This window comes from Ovis aries, chromosome 4, assembly GCF_016772045.2.
Source record: "Ovis aries strain OAR_USU_Benz2616 breed Rambouillet chromosome 4, ARS-UI_Ramb_v3.0, whole genome shotgun sequence".
Taxonomy (NCBI): Eukaryota; Metazoa; Chordata; class Mammalia; order Artiodactyla; family Bovidae; genus Ovis; species Ovis aries.
Genome location: NC_056057.1, coordinates 52,476,692 through 52,493,932, shown reverse-complemented (window position 1 = coordinate 52,493,932; position 17,241 = coordinate 52,476,692). Strand labels below are relative to the sequence as shown.

Below are 17,241 nucleotides of genomic sequence, written 5' to 3'. Positions count from 1 at the left end.
GGCTAAAAAGGTAGGTCAGGGTTTGATTATGAAAGCTCTGTTAAGAAATGTAGACTGTACTTTGTGATCCAGGGATTTACATTATTACAATTGTATTTTAAGAAGACAATTTAGGTACCACTGCTGAGAGTGGGATAGGAGGCAGGGAGACCTAGTAATGAGGTTACAAGTCCAAGCAAAAGTCAGAGCAAGGGCAGTTGAGAAAGAGAAGGAATACAAAAGGATAGTTCAAAGACAGGGTTAGTGGAATGTAAAGTTACTTTGAGGAAAAGGAGTGTTAAAAAAGAATAAATAGAAAATATCAAATTCTTTGCTTGAAACTTTTGAGGAAGGGGTACGTTTCTCAGCTGGGACTACTGAAAGGAGAAGCCTCTGTCCATCTAACTGGAGATCCTATCATAGGTGGAAACAACACAGAGAGAAGCAGAGCTTAGAGGTGGAAAGACTCTTGAGAAGGCCAAGAACAGAATTTAAACCATGGAGCAGAACTTTTCACAGATCAAGCCCTGAGTCTCTGGAGTAGGAGCACTGACTCCGAGACCCTAGACTACCAGAGAACTAACTCTATGGAGTATCAAATAGTGGGAACTCACACAAAGGAAACCATTTGAATACAACAGCTGGCATCACCCAAGCACCCTGTGTAGGACACCTCATCCAAACAACAAACAAAACAAAAATACAAACCCAATCATCAGCAAATAGGATTACTACCTAACTCAGCCATGGCCATTAGAGGAAAAACAAAAGAACAAAAAAACTCAGCACAAATCTCACCCTATACAAGCTTACACAAACCACTGGACTGACCTTAGGAGGGCAGAAAACAAAAGGAAGAAAGAATTCAGCCTTGAAGCCTGGGAAAAGGAGACCTCAAACACAATAAGTTCAAAAAAAAAAAATAATGAAAAGACAGAGAAATACTACACAAATGAAGGAACAAACTATGAACACAAGTCCAAATAAATGAGGAAATAGGCAAACTATCTGAAAAAGAATTCAGAATAACGATAGTAAAGATGGTCAAAAACCTTGAAAACATAATGGAGAAAGTGCAAGAATCAATTAACAAAGACCTAGAAGAATTAAAGAATAAGCACAGAGAGATAAACAACACAATTACGGAAGTTAAAAATACCTTAAAAGGAATGAATAGCAGAATATCTGAAGCAGAAGAACGAATCAGTGAGCTGGAAGATAAAATAGTGGAAATAACTTCTGAAGAGCAGAATAAAGTAAAAACAATGAAAAGAAGTGAGGATAGGCTCAGAGACCTATGGGACAATATCAAACACACGAACATTTGAATTATGGGGGCCCCAGAAGAAGAAGAGAAAAAGAAAGGGTATGAGAAAAGTTTTGAAGAGATTATAGTTGAAAATTTCCCCAACATGGAAAAGGAAATAATCAAGTTCAAGAGGCACGAAGTCCCATACAGGATAAACCCAAGGAGAAACACGCCAAGACACATACTAATCAAATTAACAGAGACTAAACACAAAGAAAGAATATTAAAAACAGCAAGGGAAAAGCAAAAAGTAACAAACAAGGGAAACCCCATACATTTAACAGCTGATCTTTCAGCAGAAACTCTGCAGGCCAGAAGAGAATGGCAGGATATATTTAAAAGTACTGAGAGGGAAAAATCTACAACCAAGATTACTGTACCTGGCAAGGATCTCATTCAAAATTGATTGAGAAATAAAAAGCTTTTCAGACAAACAAAACTTAAGAGAATTCAGTACCACCAAACCAGCTTTACAACAAATGATAAAGGGACTTATATAGTTAAGAAAAACAAGAGAGGAAAAAGATACACAAAATCAACCCCAAACAATTAAAGAAAACGGCAATAGGAACATATATAGCAATAATTACTTTAAATGTAAATGGATTAAATGCTCCAACCAAAAGACACAGACTGGCTGAATGGATACCAAAACAAGACCCATATACATGCTGTCTACAAGAAACCCACTTCAGATCTCAAGACACATACAGACTGAAAGTGAGAGGACAAAAAAAATATATTCCATGCAAATGGGAGGCAAAAGAATGCTGGAGTAGCAATCCTCATATCAGACAAAACAGACCTTAAAATAAAGAATATTACAAGACATAAAGAAGGACATTGCCTAATGATCAAGGGATCAATCCAAGAGGCAGACATAACAATTGTAAATACTTATGCACCCATCATAGGAGCACCTCAATACATAAGACAAACACTAACAGACATAAAAGGAGAAACTGACAGTAACATAATAATAGTAGGAGACTTTAACACCCCACTCACACCAATGGACAGATCATCAAAACAGAAAATTAATAAGGAAATGCAAGTCTTAAATGATACATTAGATGAGCTGGATCTCATTGATATCTCAGGACATTCTATCCAAAAGCAAAAGAATACACCTTCTTTTCAAGTGCACATGGAACATTCTCCAGGATAGACCACATCTTGGGTCACAAATCAAACCTCAGTAAATTTAAGAAAATTTAAATCATATCAAGCATCTTCTCCAACCACAACGCTATGAGACCAGATATTAATTACAAGAAAAAAACTGTAAGAAACACAAACACATGGAGATTAAACAAGAAGTTTCTAAATAACCAACAGGTTACTAAAGAAATAAAAAGAGAAATCAAAAAATTTCTAGAAACAAGTAACAATGAAAACACAACAACTCAAAACCTATGAGATGCAGCAAAAGCAGTTCTAAGAAGGAAGCTTATAGTAATACAATCCTACCTCAAGAAACAAACAAAAAAAAAACCACATCAAATAGACAACCTAACTTTGCACCTAAAACAACTGGAAAAAGAACAACAACAAACAAAAAAAACAAAATTAGTAGAAAGAAATAAATCATAAAGATCTGAGCAGAAATAAATGAAAAAGACATGAAAGAAACAACAGTAAAGATTAATAAAACCAAAAGCTGGTTCTTTGAGGAGATAAACCAAATTGACAAACCTTTAGCCAGACTCATCAAGAAAAAAAAGAGAGAAGAATCAAATCAACAAAATTAGAAATGAGAAAGGAGAGGTTACAACAGACAATGCAGAAATACAAAGGATTATAAGAGACTATTATGAACAAGTATAAGACAATAAAATGCATAACCTGGAAGAAACGGACAGATTCTTAGAAAACTTCAATCTTCCAAGACTGAACCAGGAAGAAATAGAAATTATGAACAACCCAATTACAAGCACTGAAATTGAAGTGTGATAAAAAATCTTCCAAAAATCAAAAGCCCAGGAGCAGATGGCTTCACAAGAGAATTCTACCAAACACTTAGAGAAGTGCTAATGCTTATCCTTCTAAAACTCTTTCAAAAAACTGCAGAGGAAGGAACACTTTCAAACTCATTCTATGAGGCCACCATCACCCTGATACCAAAAACAGATAAAGACAACACAAAAAAAGAAAACTATAGGCTAATATCACTGATGAACACAGATGCAAAACTCAACAAAATTTTAGCAAACAGAATTCAGCAATACATCAAAAAGCTCATATGCCATGATCAAGTTGGGTTTATTCCAGGGATGCAAGGATTCTTCAATATATGCAAATCAATCAATGTGAGACATCTTATTAACAAACTGAAAGATAAAAATCACATAATAATCTCAATAGATGCAGAAAAAGCCTTTGACAAAATTCAGCACCCATTTATGATTAAAACTCTTCAAAAAAATGGACACAGAAGGAACCTACCTCAACATAGTAAGGCCGTATATGATAAGCCTACAGCAAACATTCTCAATGTTGAAAAATTGAAAGCATTCCCCCTAAGATCAGGTACAAGACGAGGGTATCCACTTTCATCACTATTATTCAACATAGTTCTGGAAGTCCTAGCTATAGCCATCAGAGAAGAAAAAGAAATAAAAGAAATCCAAATCAGAAAAGAAGTAAAGCTCTCACTGTTTGAAGATGACATGATACTGTACATAGAAAACCCTAAAGATAATATGAGAAAATTACTAGAGCTAAACAGTGAATTTAGCAAAGTTACAGGATACAAAATCAATACACAGAAATCACTTCTATTTATATATACTAACAATGAAAAATCAGAAAGAGAAATTAAGGAATCAATCCCATTTACCACTGCAACAAAAAGAATAAAATATCTAGGAATAAACTTACTTAAGGAGACAAAAGAACTGTATACATAAAATTATAAGACACTACTGAAAGAAATCAAAGATGACATAAATAGATGGAGAGATAATCCATGTTCCTGGGTAGGAAGAATCAATATTGTGAAGATGACTATACTATTAAATACAATCTACAGATTCAATGTGATCCCTATCAAATTACCAATGACAATTTTCACAGAACTAGAACAAAAAATTTCACAATTCATATGGAAACACAAAAGACCCCGAACAGCCAAAGCAGTCTTGAGAAAGAAAAATGGAGCTGGGGGAATCAACCTTCCTGAGATCAGATTATACTACAAGGCTACAGTCATCAAGACAGTATGGTACTGGCACAAAAAATACAGACCAATGGAACAAGATAGAAAGCCCAGAAATAAACCCATGCACCTATGAGTACCTATTTTTGACAAAGGAGGCAAGAATATACAATGGGGCAAAGACAGCCTCTTCAATAAATGGTGCTGGGAAAACTGGACAGCTACATGTGGAAGAATGAAATTAGAACACTTCCTAACACCATACACAAAGATAAACTCGAATTAAAGACATAAATGTAAGACCAGAAACTATAAAACTCTTAGAGGAAAACATAGGCAGAACACTTGATGACATAAATCAAAGAAACATCCTCTTTGACTCACCTTCTAGAGTAATGGAAATAAAAACAAAAGTAAACAAGTGGGACCTGATTAAACTTAAAAACTTTTGCACAGCAAAGGAAACTATAAACAAGGTGAAAAGACAACTCTTTAAATGGGAGAAAATAATAGTAAATGAAACAACTGGCAAAGGATTAATTTCCAAAATATACATCAGCTCATACAACTCAATGCCAGAGAAAACAAACAACCCAATCAAAAAGTGGGAAAAAGACTTAAACAGACATTTCTCCAAAGACATACAGATGGGCTCACAAACACATGAAAAGATGCTCAATATCTCTCATTATTAGAGAAACACAAATCAAAACTACAATGAGATATCACCTCACACAGGTCAGAATGGCCATCATCAAAAAGTCTACAAACAATAAATTCTGGAAAGGGTGTGGAAAAAAGGGAATGCTCTTGCACTGTTGGTGTGAATGTAAAGTGATACAGTCGCTACAGAAGACGGTATGGAGATTTCTTAAAAAAACTAGGAATAAAATCACCATATGACCAACCAATCCCACTCCTAGGCATATACCCTGAGGAAACCAAAATTGAAAAAGACACATGTATCCCATTTTTCACTGCAGCACTATTTACAGTAGCTAGAACATGGAAGCAGCATAGATGTCCATCAACAGATGAATGGATAAAAAAGTTGTAGTAATACACACAATGGAATATTACTCAGCCATAAAAAGGAACACACTTGAGTCAGTTCTAATGAAGTGGATGAACCTAGAACCTATTATACAGAGTGAAGTAAGTCAGAAAGAGGATAAATATCATATTCTAATACATATATATATATATATAGACAGAGAGAGAATATAGAAAAATGGTACTGAAGAATTTATTTACAGGGCACCAATGGAGAAAAACTTCCCTGGTGGCTCAGACGGTTATACATCTGTCTACAATGTGGGAGACCCAGGTTCGATTCCTGGGTCGGGAAGATCCCCTGGAGAAGGAAATGGCAATCCACTCCAGTACTATTGCCTGGAAAATCCCATGGACAGAGGAGCCTGGGGTCGCAAAGAGTTGGACATGACTGAGCGACTTCACTTTCACTTTCAATGGAGAAAGAAAGACATAGAGGATAAGACTTATGGGCATGGGGAGAGGAGAGGAGAGGGTGAGATGTATGAAAAGATAACATGGAAACTTATATTACCATATATAAAATAGACAGCCAATGGGAATTTGCTGTATGGCTCAGGAAACTCAAACAGGGGCTCTGTATCAGCCTAGCGGGGTGGGATGGGGAGAGATGGGAGGGGGGTTCAAAAGGGAGAGGATATATGTATGGCTGATTCATGTTGAGGTTTAACAAAAAAACAACAAAATTCTATAAATCAATTATCTTCAATTAAAAAATTAATTAAAAAACATTAAAACCTTGGATACAGCTCATAATATAAAAGTTAATACCTTAATGAAATATTAAAATTGCATCAGGAATACTGTTCTGGCATTAAAAATAAACGACATAAAAAAAAGAAAATAACTATCAAGTTTGCTTTGGACAAATGAATGAAACAATGAGCTAGAGTAAGAAGCACAGATGAGATATCAGGCCTGAGAAGTAGGATTAAGTTTTAGATAGCCACCATCCAGAGTGAGACAGGAAGAGATGGATGATAACTGTTAAGAAAGGATGAGAGAAAGCCAGATGCCCTAAAAACCCTCAAATCAATCATTAATGGTACAAATCCGTGAAGTAATCTAATTTCCCCCCATAGCACTGACTGGTTTAGTCACATTAAAAAAACTGGTGAACTAATCTAGGTTTGGATCTAAGACTGGCGAGAAGCATAGAAGATATGATACAAAGACAAAGTTATAATGAGGCAGTGAACATAACCCATTAAATTTATGTAAAGCCTTTGCTATATGAAGAGCTTAATATATAAATGGTGAACTTTCTCCTGAACCTAAGAAATATCTGCTAATTTTAAGAAAAGAAAGAAAATAGAACATCTTTCTATTTCAAAGAGGGAAAACTTGCATATGAAAAACCACTGAATACAGCCTTCCCTTAATACCTTATATTTGACAGGTTTTATACTCTGGCTATAAAGTGTTTCATCTGCAAAAGGTGATATCACTGAAGGAAAGCAAACTTGTTAGGGAGTACTCACTTTATTTCTGTGAAGACTCAGTATTTTTCTGTAGGAACACTAAGGTGCTGAAAGATTATTTGTCAAATTCCCAGTTGTCTAACTTTAACTGATATAAGGTACATGATAATTCCTTGGAGAAAACATCAGAAAACTGTCTAAGTATTCTATAAACAATATACTGCTGTCCCAACTTGTCTTCTCTAACAAATTTTTCTCTTTAAACTGCTGCAACTGAAAGCGTATGAATAAGATCAGAGAAAATTATTCTTTCCTTATTGACATTACTGCTCAAACTGTGACAGCAAAAGTAAAAAGGAAAAGATGTGAAGATAAAGATAAGCAAATGTGGCATTTTAGTATAAAAATTCTTAGTAATCATCACCTCTAAACTCAAAAAAGTAAATTATTAAACACATGATGTTCTAAGCATAAATGCAAAAAGAAAAGTTTAAAAGAATTGACACAAGATAGTTTTACATAGCTCAAAAAAAAAAAACGATTCAAAATAACACTATATTGTTTGTGGATATATACATATGTGGTAAAAGTATAAAGACATGCATAGGAATAAAAAATACCAACTATAGGAGACTGCTAATCTCCAGGAGGAAAAAGGTAAGTCTCCATACATTTTCGACTGTCCAAAATACTTAATAATTTAAAGAGAACTGAAAATGTTAGTGCATAGCAGAAAAGCAAAAACCAGTGTTATCGTTGGACTACTAAAAATGCCTGACTCAAAAGGAGCTTTCATTTTTTTATTAAGATTTCCAACTAGTACAGAATATGTATGACTTTGGCAAAAAATGAAGAATACTTTTTTAAGTGTTAAATGATGACCTCTGGGAGGAAATCAGGAGATACTAAAATAGGAGTTACACGTTAAAGTAAGACTTCAAGGATAGTGAAGGTTAAAGTGGGGACAAAGGTGTTTCTCTACTTACACCTGTTTGTTATTGGTTTTTTAGAAGGAACTTAAAATTTTTTGTAATTAAAGACAAATTTTAAAAGGTTGACAAAATACTTTACCAGAAGGCTCTTTTCAAGTCCTTTCAAGAGACTCCATCACTTCACTGTATCTAGTCCCACTACTCCCAAGACAAGCTCTCTTTTCTAAAAGAAATTTCTGCCTATTCCATCCCATCCAACACTATGCACACTCCTGCATGTACTCATATCCTAGTATTAGATCTCTTTCAATTATTCAAATTTTATTTAATTCTTTACCTATGAACTGAAGTTCCATTGTCCATAAAGTCACACAATCCTTACTTGGTACAACAGTTAATATTTATATAGTGCCTATATGTTCTAAGACTTGTATATATTCTCTCATTTTAATCTCCCCTCCCCCCCAAAAAATAAAAACCCTTTGATCCAATGCATCTTGCTTTTGAAAATGGGGACATTGAAGCTTAGAAGGTTTCCTAACTTGGTCAGGATTACAGAGCCAAGTGGCAGGCTAGTAATCAAATCCAGAACTGTACTGTTTCCCAAATGATTCACTTTCCATTAAACCATGCATCTCTAGCATAGAAGAAAAACATTTTGCCAGATACAATTTTGTGTGAGAATGTGTTGTATTTACAAGCAGACAGTGGATGCTTATTACTCCTTTGATTAATTTCAGTCAATATCGAAAAGTCACACTTCCATGTCAAGGTAATTAAAAAAAAATATTTAGCAAACAGAAAAACGTCATGGGACCCAAGACATAATTATGATGTTTTATAGAGACACAGAGGCTCTGGAAGTTTAAATGACTTGCCCAAAGAAGCACACTGAACAGGCGATAGGCAGGAAAAGGTATCCAGATACATTCCTACTTTGTTCTCATTCACACACTGACACAACCAACACAGGCAAAGACTGTAACGAAAATGTACATAACTGGGAACAACTCTTGAGAAACACACAATCAAAATTATAGACAGATAAATGTTGAGAAAAGTGAGTCAAGATTATCAAAGCACGGTAGGCTTAGTCAGAGTAGACCTTTCAAAGGAAGTGGAAGAACTGATGGAAGGTAATCAGCAGTAGCATTCCAAATTTGTATCAGAGGGAAAAATAAGGCAGAGAGAACTCAGAGTTAAGTAAGATATGCAGGACACGTGATATGACTAACATTCACTGTGCTTCCATTATAAAACCAACTCAAATCTTTTAAAACACGGAATCCCTGTGAATTGAAACAACTGTGCGAGGTTTGAAACCATCCCTTGACTCTCACCAGAATCTAGGAGCTCCTCGACCAATGAAATATTGCCTGAGGTCAAAGCCTTCTTAAATGTTTCCTGCCTTTCTTCAACGGGTAACGGTCCTTTTAATTTCTAAGAACGAAGGAAAAAAAAAAATTGTTATACATATTTTCATTCCCAGTGCATTGGGAAACAATAATGATTGGTTTTAGGTACATCATTTTAGGGGTTGGGGGGGAGGCAAAATACAAAATTTGCGTCTAATTCATAACTAAAAAGGGATCTTTAAAGGGAATGGGTAATGAGGTGTTCAAACCCAGAAGAGCCATATTGACAACCTAAAAAGGCGTATTTGATGGAAAACACAGTAGGGAAATGAGAGGGAAACTGCGAGTTTGTCCAAAAGCCTGTATTCACGCTGGGAAAAAATTTTAGGGAAAGACAGGCAAGGAAGAGGTTTCATGGCCAGGGAAGGCCGATTCAGGTGCGGCCAAGACAAGGCCTCCTTTGCTACCTGAGCTGTCCGGTCGAGATACCCAATCTCCCAGCCGTCATCCTCACTCTCGCTACTCTCGCCTCCACCAGCCACTGCTAGACCGCGTAGGGGGCCCGCCGCCATACCACCCTGCCCTCTCCGCACGGTACTGGCGGGCTGCCTGCCCACCGGCTCCATCTGCGCCTGCGCACTGGGCAGTGCGTAAGCCTGCGCGGGAAAGGCTGTGCGGGCAGGCGCGACGCGCCAGCGTTGGGGCTTTGGACCCTCCAGCGCAGGCGCGTGAGCGCGCGCAGCGGCCCTGAGTCCGGTCTGCCAGTCATAAAACCCTCGGGAGAGGGAAACTGGCCAGCGTGACAGGCTGGGCAGACCTGACTTTGTGGCCAGTGTTGCCAATACTTTTCGGGGGCGGGAGTCTTACCCTTCTTTCTTTTTAGGGTATTTGCCTGATGAGGTTCTTAGAGTTTAAAGAATGCCCCACTTGTGGCAGGAGCAGAATGGCGTTTCAGTGTCACGAAAACTAGGCTTTTGCTCCCATTCCCTTCACCTGTCCCCGCCTGACAAATCCACTGTCAAATGTGCGTCCCTTGGTCAATGCTGTTGGCCAGAATATTTCCTCAAGGAGCATCACCCGCACATTCAAGCAGCGAGCAGATAAATGGGAGCCGACAAAAGAATCAGGAGGATTCTTCCTTTGAATTTCTTGTGATCGCGGATGTCATCGTAAATTTAGAAACCTCAGGACATCAAAACACTTTCACAGATAAGCAATATAGAACCCTTAAAGGAAATGATCAAGCAAGGGGAAAGTCAAGAGAGTGGATCAGATGAGTTGGAAAGAAGAAATGATTTAAACTTTCAGAAAGTAAGCAGTACAAACAACTTCAGGTGAAAGCAGCCCAAACTCACTTTTCTGCATCTACTCTAATTTCTAGATGAAATATTCGTAACACAGTGATTATCTTTGCCAAAACAGACCTATCAATGAATAGGGCACATGCATGTACCCAAAGAAAATTTTAAAAGAATGTGGCCATGCACCAGGGCTTCCATGGTTGCTCAGCTTGTAAAGAATCTGCTGGCAATGTGGGAGACCTCGGTTCGATCCCTTCAGGGTTGGGAAGATACCCTGAAGGAGGGCGTGGCAAGGCACTCCAGTACTGGAGTGAGAGAACCTCCATGGACAAAGGAGCCTGAGGGGCTACAGTCCCTGGGATCGCAAAGTGTCTGACAAGACTGAGCAACTAAGCACAGCACAGCCATGCACCATTCTTAGGAAATGTTACAATACATGCATATTTTTCGTTAGGGAGTCTTTGGTGTAAGATTTTGAAGTTATTTATTTCAAAGATTTTCACGGATAAGTATTTTTAAGTAGTGTGGTTATTTGGGGGACAAGATCAGTCTTTCTAAATGAATTCATTCCATAAATGTTCTGGATCATTGAGCACAGTCAGTCATAACTAAGTTTGGGGGAACATCAAAGACAAACTAAGCTGCCTCATGGAACTCATATTCAATGAAGAAAGACAGTACGCAAGTAAACAAGCAGGATGGTTGCAGATTGTGAGTCAAATAAGTGCTCAGTTTCTGAAATCAAGTTACTTGGGTTGTTTCCCAGCCAAGTCACTTACTACCAGGAGCTGTGTGCTCTTGGGCAATTACTTAGCCTCTTTCTTCTTCTGTCAGTTCTCTTATCTGTAAAATGGGGATTATGATAGTACTCATCATATAGGGTTGTTTGGAGAATTAAATAAAGTAATGAGCTTGGAATAAAGGCAGGCTCAATGTAAGAGATTAATAAATCTTGGCTACTATTGTTTTTATTATTTTAGATGGAGTAGTTGACCAGAGCAGAGTCATAAATGACAAGAAGGAGCTAACCATAAGAATGGGGAGAGCAGAGCTTTCTTGGTGGAGGAGATGACTAGTACAAAGTCACTAAGGCAGGAAAAGCTGGGGCCCAGGCCTGGACTAGGGTGGGGCAGTTGAAGGCTCTAGGAAGCAAAATTTAAGACACTCACTCTTAGGGGTCTGTAAGTTCTTGTGTTTTGCACTCTAGGTGTCTCATTCACTTTCCTTTTTCATTGCCTTTGGACCAGAAAGCCCTGAGCCTGGAACTTCTTTGAAGGAAGGGGTATGTGATAAGAGGACCTTGTTGGCCTGAAGCAAGAATTTTTTAGATTTTATTCTAACAGCAATTGAACACTGAAATATTTAAATTGATAAAATACATGTTCTGGTGTGTATGTGTGTGTGTGTGTATGTTTCTATATAAATATACTCAAACTCTTGTAAAGGAGGTTTTTGGTGCCATTGACTAAGATGGTAGAAGATCAAAGGATTAACTTGACATGAGCATCCCAAAATTAACATAGTCAAAATAAATACTCATTGTAGCTGTCAGGTTGGTAGTTGGGTTAGTTTAGCTGTGGAGCTCAAAAGAAAGGCTGGTCTTAGAGATACAAATTTTGGAGTCATCTACACATAATTGATTTTTAAAATGAGAATTTATCTGGCAAGATTTTTTTGTAAATATAAATGCTATAGACTAAATGTTTGTGTCCCCCACGACCACCTGTTTCCCAAAATTCATATGTTGAAACCTGATCCTCAAAATTATGCTATTTGGAGGTAGGGCCTTTAGGAGGTGACTAGGTCATGAGGGCAGAGCCAGCACAAATGGGATTTGTGCCTTTATGAAAGAAACCCGAGAGAACGCTCTTGCCCCTTCCATCATGTGAGGACACAGCAAGAAGATTCTTTATGAACCAGGGAGTGAGTTCTCACCAGACACTGCAACTGGCAGCGGCTTGGTCTCGGACTTCCCAGCCTCCAGAACTGTGAGAACTAAATTTCTGTTATATTAAACCACCCTGTTTATGATACTCTATTATAGCAGCCTGAACAGACTATGAAAGTGAAGTCGCTCAGTCGTGTCCGACTCTTTGCAACCCATGGACTGTAGCCCACCAGGCTCCTCCGTCCATGGGATTCTCCAGGCAAGAATACTGGAGTGGGTTCCCATTTCTTTCTCCAGGGGATCTCCCTGACCCAGGGATCAAACCCGAGTCTCCCACATTGAAGGCAGACGCTTTAACCTCTGCACCACCAGTGGCTTCCCTGAACAGACTATAACAATAGCTAAGATTAATCTAAAACTTACGTGGAAAGGCAAAGGAACTAGATAGCTCAAACAATTCTGAGACAAAAGTATAGAGTAAGAGTAATTCTACTTGGTTTTAAGACTTATGTAACTAACATAATCAGGTGTCATATTGAAGAACAAATAGAACAGAACAGACAACCTAGAAATAGGCCCATGTAAGTAAGACCAAATGTGTTTTGACAAGGGTGTAAGAGCAATTCAATGGAGGAAGGATTGTCTTCAACAAATGATGCTGGATCAACTGAATGGTCACATGTTAAAAAAAAACCTAGACCTAATTTTGAAAACCTCACGTCTTTTCAAAAATTAACTCAAAATAGGGCTTCCCTGGTGGCTCAGTGGTAAAGAATCCACCTGCCAATGTGGAGACACAGGTTCGATCCCTGATCCAGGATGATCCCAAATGCCACAGAGGAACTAAGCCCATTCACCACAACTACTGAGCCTGTGCTCTGGAGTTTAGGAGCCACAACTGCTGAGTCCTGTTGCTGCAACTACAGGCTTTAGGGGCTGTGCTCTGCAACAAGATAAGCCACCTCAACGAGAAGCCTGTGGACTGCAACTAGAGAATAGTCTGGGCAGCAACAAAGACCAAGCACAGCCAGAAATAAATAAATAAAATTATTTAAAAATAAATCATCTAAAAAATCAGCTCAAAATAGATCATAGATGTACACAAATGTTCATAGCATCACTGTTCCTATTAGCCAAAAGGGATAAACAACCCGAAAGTTCTTCAGCTGATGAATGGATAAACAAAATGTGGTATATCCACACTATATATATTAGTTTCTCAGGACAACCATAACAAATTTCTACAAATTGAGTGGTTTATAACAACAGAAATTTATTCTCTGACAGTTCTGGAGGTTAAAGTCTGGAATTAAAGTGTCAGCAGTACCAATTCCCTCAGAAGTCTGCAGGGGAAATCCTTCCCTGTCTTCTTGTAAGTTCTGGTGGTTGCTAGCAATTCTTGGCATTCCTTGGCTTGTAGTAGATACGTCAGTTTAATCTCTGCCTTTGTATTTACAAGGTATTCTCTTCTGTGCGTCCGTGTCTCTAAATGTCTCTGTCTCTAAATTCCTTTCTTCTTGTAAGGACATCAATTGTATTGGATTAAAGCGCACACAAATTCACTGTGACCTCACCTTAACTTGATTATATTTTCAAAGACCTTATTTCCAAACATGGTTACATTAATGGGTTTGGGGTGGACATGAATTGGAGGGGGCACAATTTATCCTGATACAGCATATATATCACTTAGCATAATGCTTTCAAGATCCACATTGTAACATACTTCATTCCCTTTTATGCTGAATAAGCGGTGGTATTGATTTCAGAAGTTTTTAGGAGGTGGCAGGACCCATTATAAGACTGCTATAACTGTGAGTTGGAGAAGTAGCAGGAAAGATGGAGAAAAGAGGATGCATTCAAAATTTATTGTGAATTAGAATCAGTAGGATTTGATGACTGTATATGAGGGACAAAGGGACAGAGGAGTCAAAGATACTGTGACAAGAGCTTTAGAAGAGGAAAACATTTTGAGGGAACAGAGATAAGTTTTGTTTTGCATGAAGTCTGAAATGTCTGAGGAACATCCATGTCCAGATAAGGTGGAAAACTCCCAGAGAGTCCTGAGCTATCAGTTCAGCTTTACAAACCATCTTCCTAAGAGGTGATAATGAATATATTAAAGGAATGATATTGCCACTCTTGCCAAAAAGTGAGGTGGGTCCAGCTGCTTGCCGCTGAAAAGACATTAAAAAGGCCAGGTTGGTGGAAAGGAAGGTTTACTTTATTCTAGATGCCAGCAACTGGTGGGGGTGGGGGGAGGGCACAGCTGTCCAAAGGCTGACTCCCCCCAGCTGGCAACTAGTGGAGCAAGAATCTTTACAGACAGAAGGAGGGGGCTACATGTAGAAATAGCAGTCATCTCTAACAGTCATCTTCAGATTGGTCATAGATGGTCTGACCTGTGTCATCTTGATTGTTTTAGGTACTGTTAATCTGTTCCAGGGTCGGTTTGTTTCATTTCTTTGAGGCCAGTTCTCAGAATTGTAGCTGCTCATGTCCTGGGTATGGTCTGGTCATCATGTAGTTAACTTCTCCACCTGGGGTTTCAGTATCTATAAGATAGCTTACAGAATATGGCTCAGAATATTATCTATAGCCCTCGAGAAGGAACTTAAGGTCCTTGACTTAGCTTAATGACTATATTATTATTATTTAGTTGCCTTTTACTGTTTTCCTTTGTTTCCACATTTCTCATTTCTCTAATTAAATTTATTCTTTGACTAAAGTTTTCCAAGGACAAAAGATAGTCAGAGGACATGGGGTTGAGGGTGGGGGCAAGGACCCTAGAGTCCTGCTCCATTTTACCATGGAAAATGGATAGGCTGACGAGATCAGTTGGCCAATATTACAGCCTTGTGGAATGACTGTTTTTTTAGAAAGCCACCAAAAAAGGAAGCAATCAAGTGGCCTGAGAAATAATGATCAAAGAAGCAGGAGACTTGGAAGGGATCAATGTCTCAAAAATCTTCCACTGAATTATAACCTAAGATAATAGTAACAGCAATAATAATGAAACTAAATTCATTTTATAGTACTTCCTATATGCCAGTCAATTTTTCAGAAGAGGAAATGGAGACACAGAAAGTAAAGTCACCTGCTCAAAGTCACCTACCTTGGCAGGGCTGGAATTTAAATGCTGGAAACAGCTCTGAAATTCATGCTTTTAGTCATTACGTTCTAACACTTATGTAGAAGTTTCCTGTGCCCTGACACTTTTCTAAGTACCTTACATCCATTAATTTCATGTACGCCTCACTATAACTTTTTGAGCTAAGTACTATTGTCTCCATTTTACAGGTGAGGAAACTGAAGTACAGAAAGATTAGGTAAACAGTCCAAGATTATACAACCACTAGATGGGTGGTCAGAATTCACAGCAGACTCTCTGGCTCTGGAATGGGGCTCGGGTTTAACTCAGGGAAGTGTGACACCCACAAAAGCACTCACTCCCAAAGAGGGGTACTTGTTTCTCCTGTGTGTTTCACACTGTCACCCCCCTCTAAAGAACTCTGTTGCAAAGCAGATTTCATCTTCCGATTAGTAAACCAGACTCAGAATAAACCTCGATTCATTTTTACAGGTTAATCACAAGCTTCACTTCATTCCTGTCCAGATAAGAAATGGGTCATTTGATTTTGTCTGAAAAGATTTGGGAATTCCCCCAGGGTGACTTCCTGGAGTGGGTCAGAAAGCCACCTACCTTCTTTGTTAATGACCACAGTGTTCTGCTTGGTTCACTGATGACAGGAGGCTGGTAAAACAAAGAGGGCAGGAAACCAGCAGTATCCGAGAAATAAATATTGCTCAAATTTAGGCTCCCCTTAGTTCCTGGGTGGTTTTTTTTTTTCATTTGTTTTGCTTTCCTTTGTTTTAACTTTTAAGCTTTGATTCAGATGTTAGTGATGATTAACTAATACAGTTTATTTTACCAGTACCTTGGATGATGCTTTATTTGTGGGGAACTTGTTTTAAATTTAATGTTATCACATCATTATAATTCTTGCTTATTTTCTATAGTATAATATTGGGCTGGCCAAAAAGTTCCTTTGGCTTTTAAGTAAAAATAAAGGACACATTTTTCATTTTCACCAAGAATTTTATTGAACAACATAGTCATCATTTTGTTCCACTACCTTCTGCCATTTTCCAGGCAACTTCATAATTCCATCTTCCCAAAACTTTCATCTTTTTGAACAAAGAGTTGTGGCAGTTTTCTTTTATGGTATCCCAAGGTATTGAAATTTTTTCCATTAAGAGAATTTTGTAAAAACCAAAATAAACAGATATCCCTAAGTGCAATGTCTGGTGAATACAGCCGATGAATCAGAACTTCCCAGCCAAGCTGTAACTATTTTTCACCTGGTCATCAAAGAAACATGCAGTCTTGCATTATCTTGATGGAAGATAATGCATTTTCTGTGACTAATTCTGGATACTTTTCATTGAGTGCTGCTTTCAGTTGGTCAAATTGGGAACACTACTTACTAGAATTAATCATTTGGTTCTCCGGAAGGAGCTCATAATAAAGGATTCCTTTCCAGCCCCATCATATACACAACATATCTTTGGATGAAGACTGGCCTAGTAGTGGTTAGATGTCATTATCTTCATTCAAAACAGTTTTTTAGATTGTATTGTGACAGCTATCATTTCAGCATGCATTAAAAGACTTATCAAAACTGATGAATTTTTACATAGCCATTTTAGTATCGAAGATGGAAGAAAAAAGTAACATTTTGGCATGTTACACTTTATTATTTCAAGAAAGGAAAAGCACAGCTGAAACACAAAGAAAAATTTATGCAGTGTGTGGAGAAGGTGTTGTGACTGATGGAATGTGTCC

The 17,241-nt window shown here is 37.9% G+C and overlaps 1 protein-coding gene across 1 annotated transcript in view; it reads right to left on the bottom strand.

Annotated features, from left to right (window-relative positions):
- ASZ1 (ankyrin repeat, SAM and basic leucine zipper domain containing 1) overlaps positions 1-9,778 on the bottom strand; it is a 68,140-nt gene extending 58,362 nt beyond the window's left edge. The window contains 2 exon segments of the mRNA NM_001195309.2: positions 9,192-9,291; positions 9,674-9,778. Coding sequence (NP_001182238.1) covers positions 9,192-9,291; positions 9,674-9,778 — 205 coding nt within the window.
- Between the last annotated feature and the right edge of the window lie 7,463 nt (positions 9,779-17,241).